Source organism: Phaethon lepturus, unplaced genomic scaffold (genome assembly GCF_000687285.1).
Source record: "Phaethon lepturus isolate BGI_N335 unplaced genomic scaffold, ASM68728v1 scaffold44065, whole genome shotgun sequence".
NCBI lineage: Eukaryota > Metazoa > Chordata > Aves > Phaethontiformes > Phaethontidae > Phaethon > Phaethon lepturus.
The window spans coordinates 19,263-27,056 of NW_010542151.1; the positions used below are offsets into that span (position 1 = coordinate 19,263).

The 7,794-nt window shown below is 38.1% G+C and overlaps 1 protein-coding gene across 1 annotated transcript in view; it reads left to right on the top strand.

The window, feature by feature from the left end:
- LOC104621448 (growth factor receptor-bound protein 10-like) overlaps positions 1-6,441 on the top strand; it is a 25,606-nt gene extending 19,165 nt beyond the window's left edge. Inside the window, 5 exon segments of the mRNA XM_010287938.1 lie at positions 1-30; positions 922-988; positions 1,987-2,074; positions 4,770-4,863; positions 5,657-6,441. The exon segment at positions 1-30 is cut by the window's left edge and continues 30 nt beyond it. Of these exon segments, the coding sequence (XP_010286240.1) occupies positions 1-30; positions 922-988; positions 1,987-2,074; positions 4,770-4,863; positions 5,657-5,803 (426 nt within the window). The 3' untranslated portion in view covers positions 5,804-6,441.
- Positions 6,442-7,794: the final 1,353 nt, after the last annotated feature.

A 7,794-nucleotide genomic window follows, 5' to 3' on the forward strand; every position in this document is an offset into this window, starting at 1 on the left:
GCTGCCTTGGAAGAAGGACATGCTTGGAGGGTAGCTATCTTCTCTTCTTTTCTATTTTTGTAATTAGTAAGTGTCTGTTGAGAGCCGAAACACAGAGTGTGCTATGATGTTAGTGCAGTGCTGGTCACAGTCTAGCTTAGCTCCGACCTGAAGCAATCACACTGCAAGCATGCAGATCTGAAAGTCAATATCCATCTTTAGCAAAACTGTCACATTCACAACAACCTTCTACCACTGCTTCTCTGTCCCCCTAGTGTCCAGAGGAAAGTTGAGGGGGAAAGCAGACCCACCAGAACTTTACTGCCAGTTTGCAAAACCAGTCTCTGAGGAGGAATATGTCAAATTAAATGCTTCCCCACATGGAAGAGGCTGGGGCTCTGACTAATGGCTTGCTCCCAGTAAGTTTAATTGCAGAATATACAAGAGGCAGGACCTCTTGCAATGAAAACTGATGTAACTTGTTTATAGTGTCTTGTGGACAGACAGCTGCAGTACAAGTTTTCCCACATGCTCGTCTCTTAGGGAATAGGAGTCATTACTGAAGCACTACCTGGTGCTTTATGTACGGGAGGGAAATACTGCTTGATTTACTGAGTGCCTGGTGTTTTGCCTGAGCAGAAACATATCAGACTTTTCTTTCTTTCTGTCATTTTTTCTTTCTTTTTCTTTCTTTCTTTTTTTTTTTTTTTTTTTTTAGATACTGAGCTTTCATCATTAACATCTGGCTTGTGTTTTAAGCCAACTGAAATGAGCTGCTGCTTGTAGATTAGCCCCCTTCAAAGTTGCATTTCTTTCTCTCATCCTTGCATTAAACTTGCCCAGCCCCCAGTTTCCTGTAAATTAAATCTGTATTGCATGTGCACTAATTCTCTTCTGTTGAGGCTTTAGTGTGGATTTAACGGTAATTCATTTTCTCTATAGAAACGTAGCACAAGAATGAACATCCTGGGTAGCCAAAGTCCACTCCATCCTTCCACTCTGAGTACAGGTAAATTCTGCCGTTTTGTAAGCATAGTATAAGAGGCCTCTGTGGGTAAACAAAAGTTACATTTCATGTAGGGACAGAGATAGAGTGCAATCATGTAGTATCAATGCCTTGATGTCAATTACTATGTTGATGTTTATCAGTAGCTTCTGTGTCATTAACATGCTTACCCATACATAGTAGAAGAAACTTGCTTTCTTTTGAAGGCATGCTCAAGCTTTTCTTCAATTTTAATCTTTTGAGACTAACATTTTATGAAAATTGAGAGTCCATAAATGTTTCCATTTAAAACAATCCAGAAGTCAATTATTCATTTTAGACAAGGAGAGCCAGGGTGATGTGTTAGTCTTTAAAGAGTAAAAATGATGCCATAACTGAATAAGGTAAAATATGGATGCCTGTAATGTGAGTCCTGAACAGCTCTTTGAGATTGTAAGTTTATTAAAATAATAGGAAATTGTGTATTAATATCCTGGACTTCTTAGAGGAAACACAGCTGTTCTCTTTTTCTATTCTGTTGAACAGAATTTAAAAATACCATTTGAAAAACAATAAAAAAATAGACAAAAATATTTTGGGGTAACCCCACACTTGAAAGCACAAGGCAAAGTCTTTTCAGTATTCAGGAGTTAAAGGGACTTGGTTGTAACTTGCTAGCTCATACATTGTGTTCTAAGAGCTTAGTCCCAACGTTTTCAAGAAACTATGAAAAGGCAGTACTTTAAGAGATACCCCTTGTTAACCTAATCATACATCTGCAAATCAGCACATACATGGAGGTAATGCTTGTCTACTTCCTATGTTAAGTAGATGCAACAGCTGGTGCATTTTTTTTCACATTGATTCATTTTTTATATTGATTAATGAAAAAAAATTTATATTCTGTAACAAAACTGTACCCACTTTTAAAATGTTTAAATAATTAGTGTGTGGAAAAAACTGTTGCACATGTTACTGTTTTTAACTGTCCTGTCTTTCCCTCTTTTCCCTTTTGACTCCAGTTATTCATAGGACACAGCACTGGTTTCACGGCAGAATCTCTAGAGAAGAATCTCACAGGATTATTAAGCAGCAAGGACTTGTAGATGGGTAGGTATTCCAGTTGCATATTATTTATGATATGATGGTAAGCGTTATAGACAAGAACAGAACTTCTGCTGTAAGGGTTCACAGGTTTGTGAACACTTCTAAGTAACCTGATTCTTGAGTAGTCCCATTATAACCTGCCTGGATTTCAAAAAGACAGAGTATGTGTTTGTAGGAGTGGGTTCTAACTCTTAATTTGAAAAATAAAATATGGAGAATACACTTAAACTTGCTTCTTTTTTCCAACAGAATCAATCAAGTTTTAGAGGATGTTAGAATTTGAAAATAATTAATTCGGGTAATCTGCATTGAGGACATACTTTTCAGGCAAATCTGTACCTAGCCATTTGCCCACAAGTTTATAATCAGCCATTTGTGCTCTTTGCATGAATCAGAGCAGTTAATGATGATTTCTCACTATTTATTTCTGTTCTAGAGTAAAGAAATGAATGTACCTGTTCCAGCGCCCTCTTAAGATGTCTGTAGTTGAGATTTAAGTATTATTCTAAGCATCTCTGTTTCCCTTATTTATATGTAGTTACGGTTATTCAAGGGAAGTTGCTTAAACTGCATTCAGCAATTCTTTATTTGTAGGATGGGAAGAGCATGGTTGCCTTCAGCTCACTACTCTCACTGCTGTCAGGGTTAAGGTAGAAACTTCCATGTTGGCTTCTCAGGAGACAGTCAAGTTCAAACCTTTCTTCGGCATTTTCTGATTCAAGAACATCACTAATCTTTGTGAAGGATGAAATACATTAGAGAAATAGAAATTCCTAGTCCATGTACATATTCATCAAGCAGTGTTTTTTTATTGGTTTGTGTTTTTTGCTGGGCTAAAGCTATTGGGTTTTAGCTTGGCAGGTCAAACAGAGGAGAGAGGCTGAGAAAGCAAAGGAGCACTGCTGACTTGTTGGGTTTCTGGTTCTCTCACGCTACAGATCCTCTTTACAATTTTGGGCTCATTTTGACTTGTTGCCTTAGGAATCTAGTGGCCCATTCTTCTTGGGGTTTTCATAAATGTGTTAATTTGAGGCAGTGTTACATTTGTGCCTAGCCAGCTTATTCACTGTAGAAGGGGAAGACTGGTTAGTTTGGCTGTAGGGACCTCAGTCAGCAGTGGCAAAAGAACCATGTTGCCTATGTGCTCTGACATCTAAGGGTCATGGTTTTCAGGACAGAAAAGTCTTGCCTTTGTTTTCCTGCTCTGTGTGTTCTTGAACAAAAAATGTAGAAAGTTAACAGTCTTCTGATGGCTCATGTAAGATGTTCAGCAATGTCTATATGGAGGTGATACTGCTATCATTTGTTTCTTCAAGCTATTGTTAAGGATGCATCTGTCTTTATAGTTATTTTTTGTGTGGATAGCCTGTTGCTTGCCAGAGGTTGAGTAAACACTTGTAGGATCAGTTGTGCTGAGCTTTGCTTTGTGCCACCAGCTTATGATACCATGCATTATCTGAAATGGCTAGAGGAAAGATAGTTTAGAGATTACCTGCATGAACTCTATTAATCACAGGGCAGGTAAGATCTTTCTCCCTCAAATGGATCCTAATGTGTAAAGTCTTTGGTCCCTTTTCCACACATCTGGTCTTGCTAGGACTAAAAAGGAATGTTCAAATACCACGCACGGTTTCCAGTGGTGGCAAGACATGCCTGTCTCTGGGTATTGGACTGACCCTGGTTACGATGGTTGCATTTTTGTGGTATTGACATTTCTGAATTGGTTCTGAGGAGCTGGAGTAAGTTCTTTTGGGTTTACAAGACTACAAGCATTTCTTGCAACTCAGCCTTGGAAGTGTGCTCCTGGCTTAGTGGTTAGCAATTAAGAGGGCTTGAGGCCTGCCCCAGTACTGTGCTTGGCCATCTCACAAATCCACTAGTGATTAGCGCTGCCTTATGCCAAAGGTATATTCTTGTTTCCTGTGGCATGAGAGGTTCTCCTTCCTTAGTTCATAAATGTCAAGGGGAGGAAACATTTTTTGACTAGATTTTTTTCTCCTCTTCTAAGTATGTGTTAACCATTTGAGTTAGGACTTCAATTTTGTGGGTCAACTGAAGAGTGACAGTTACATAGTGCACAATGTTGCTAGATATGCTCCTAAAGTATATTGTTTTCCAGTGGTGCTGAAGGAAAAATACTGTGACTGTTTTTTAGAGGAAAAATCAGTGTGTGTTTTCCCCGTCATCGGAATGTGGGTGTTACTTAACTGATAAGTTGTTTTAAGAAAGTGTCGAGCTACTTCTGTGCAATTTCAGCCATTTAACTTAAACGTAATTTTGCTAACACTGGATTTCTGTAAATTGATGCAAGATACTGGAGAATGGGAACATGTTCTTGTGTATTACTTTTCTATCTACAGAAATCCAGGTTTGCTTTGGAGTTAAATGAGAACATTGTCTTCATGAGAGTACCTATCAGTAATGGAAAGCTCAGTTAGAGAGACCCTTAAAAAAAGCCTCATACATACGTTCATAGGGGAAGAACTACTGTCATATATCTTTCACTTCTTGTTTCTTCATCTATTAATGTTGCATAGCCATGGTATAAAAATTGTAAGCAAATTGCCAGTTACGGAATCGCCTGTTAGTGTAACTAAAGAAGAGTTAGGCAATAGCACAAAATGACTTGGTAGTTCTGATTATGTATGAAGAAATAGATTGTGATATTCAGTGTGTACTTAAAAATGTTCTCTCCTAGACTATTTCTTCTCCGGGACAGCCAAAGCAATCCAAAGGCATTTGTACTTACGCTGTGCCATCATCAAAAAATAAAGCATTTTCAAATCTTGCCGGTAAGTAGATTATTTTTCATACTGATCACAAAAGAAAGAATTTTAAGTCATAAAGCTTTGCCAGCATCTGAAGAGACCTCTTATTAATTACTGATGTAATTAACAGGGATGTTTCCATTAGCAAATATATTAGCAAGTATTCTTTAGAACTGTCAAATGTCTGATTAGATTTCTTTGTTAACATTGCCTGGAATACTAGGGTAAGTCACTTAGGTATAGAAGTAATGCACAGAACTTGTTCTCTGTGACTGACAGCAACAACAGCGGCAGTTGTCTCCTTGTCACTTAGGCAAATGCAGAATAACTTAGGGAAACTTTAAAAAGTTTTATTCTGGAGGTTATCCAAGAACATGGAGCTTAAAATAACGTTACACTGAGATGTCGAGAACCTATTTGATTTTTATCTTGATCAAAAAGAGCATCAGAAGTTTAAGATCGTGTAGGCCTCTTTATTGGTCCAAACCCTCCTCCCTTGCTTCACCTGCCAATTTTACAAACAGCTAAGAAATGTTTTTGGGATATTTTTGTTTTATGTAATGAAGGCCAGTGCCATCTCTACCACTTTCAATTACTCTGCCCTTGAGCTTTCACTCTCATAAACAAAACATTTCAAGCTGGGTTAACGTACGTTCTTTCCTAGTGCTGTGCATGGTTTCATGAAGATCTCTGGGCGCCAGGTTGTTTGGGCAGTGCCCATCCTTTATCTTACACCACACACTTGTTCTGCATCTTGTTCTACACTTGCATCTCTTCATGTGCAGTCTAACTTGAAAAGGATGTTTTGTTTCCCCAGTGTGAAGATGATGGACAGATATTTTTCAGCCTGGATGATGGGAACACCAAATTCAGTGATCTAATCCAGCTTGTTGAATTCTATCAACTAAACAAAGGAGTCTTGCCCTGCAAACTCAAACACCACTGCATCCGAGTGGCCTTATGACCTCAAATCTGACTCTTCACTGAAGACTGGATTTGCTAGAAGAGTAATTGTAAGAGAACGTTGACACTGGGGAATTGGCAGATTTGTAAGTTGGTAAAAATAAATAAAAATATTATGCACCTTGGGACTCTGAAAGGGATGGATTCGACAGGTGCCAACAGACCAAGATTGCTGGTTTGTCTAACACCTAAGAGTGATTGCTGCTGAGTGTCCCAGCATCCCAAAAATGGGGGGAGGGTATGTAAAACCATGAGTAAATTTGAAACAAAACTGGAAATTATCTTGGCTGGGCCACTTAACAGGAACAAGTGTGAAGAGAAATCTTTGAAAAGAACTCTTGCCCTGGAATAATCTTGACAATTAAGACTAGTGTGTTTACTTTTTGTATTGATCACTTTTTTTGCACTCCTACTTTGTTTCGGATATTGTATGCAGCCTATATTAGGAGCTGATGTGGCTTTTAAAATTCATGCAGGAGTTGGGTATTAATCTGCACCCTAAAATGTATGGAATGCTTCAGCCTAAAAGGATCTAGAAGAAAATCAAGAGAAGTGTGTGTGTGTGTGCGCGCGTGTGCGCGTGTCTCAAAACTTCTCTGGAGACCTGAGGTTCGATGATCTGCAGCTGTGTTTGAAGAAGCAATGAGGATACAAATTCTAAAAGAACATACCATCATATATGTACTCTTAAAAATGTTGACTTGTAGCATTATGGCTGTAGTATGTTGATGGCATATTAGTGGCATCCAGTCATGCAAAGACTGTGTTAGATTCTATGCACAAATTTTTATTATTGGAGTGGTGGTTTGTTTTTTACAGCCTTTTGACTGTTTTCCTGAGGAAACTTACTGTTACTAAATAGAATAGGACTGAATGAACTGAATGACTACACTTGTATTTGAAACCACCATTTTTTGTGAGAAGATTCTTTTGCGGGTAGTCTTAGTATGACAAAATAAATAAATAAATAAATAAATCCAACAAAAAAAAACAGCAAAAAACAAACCAGTGTTTTTAGCTTTATAGCTCCTTGAATTCTCATACTGTTTCAAAGAGCTCTTTCCATACAGTAAAGCTGCAGTGACACAAAGCTTTCCTGGGGAATAGGACATGAAAAGTTGCTGTACCCCTTTGGCTTTCTGTAGGGCCATGGAAGTTTACATGGTGAGAAAGAACATACTGGGAATGGAAACACATTTGATTGTGAACTAGCTGCCAGCAATGTCATCCATCGAGGTAACTGGTGATCTCTGTGTCATACACATTAAAGCACGCCAGTACCTGTGGCAGATAAGCATGTATCCTGCTGTGGTGCTGGTTTGTCATCAGAACTACTTTATTGTTAATGTTTAAATCAATTATTTAATGTTTACACAATAACTCTTTCTGATGATAAATCAGTATTAAAGTTAGACAAGTCCCACCTTGATCCTCCAACTGCAAATACCATTCCTTCAGCAACGCGGTTGGTGCAGGAACTGTTAGTGAATTAACTTCCCAGTACTTCATGCAGTCAGCCACCGTGAGAAGTATTCCACCCTGGGAACTTGCAGAGCGTAGTGCAGAACAGAGCATTCTTAAGATGGTAAATGATTTACGCAGGCTAGTTCATCCGTACTAATATTTGCCACTGGGTTTGAAATCCTAGCCGTCTGTAAGGGTAAAGAAGGAAAACCAATCCTACATCTTTAGGTCTTCATGTAGTGTTGAGAATAGCTTAAGACAAACCATAACCTGCCTGAGTCGTCCATATCAGCTTATAACTATGTCAATGGTATAGAAACACTGTATTTTAGTTTACAGAACACATTTAGTATTTTTTTTCCATTTAATGTCTAGATATTAAAAATGAAGAAACTTGATTTTGTTTTTAGTAGAAGCCTTTTTTTTTTTTTAATTGTACATAGTGAAATGAGTGTTCCTGCTTTCTAGACAATGTATTTTAAAACCTTGAAATTAAGCTAACTTAAGTCTGACTTCACTTTGCATGCT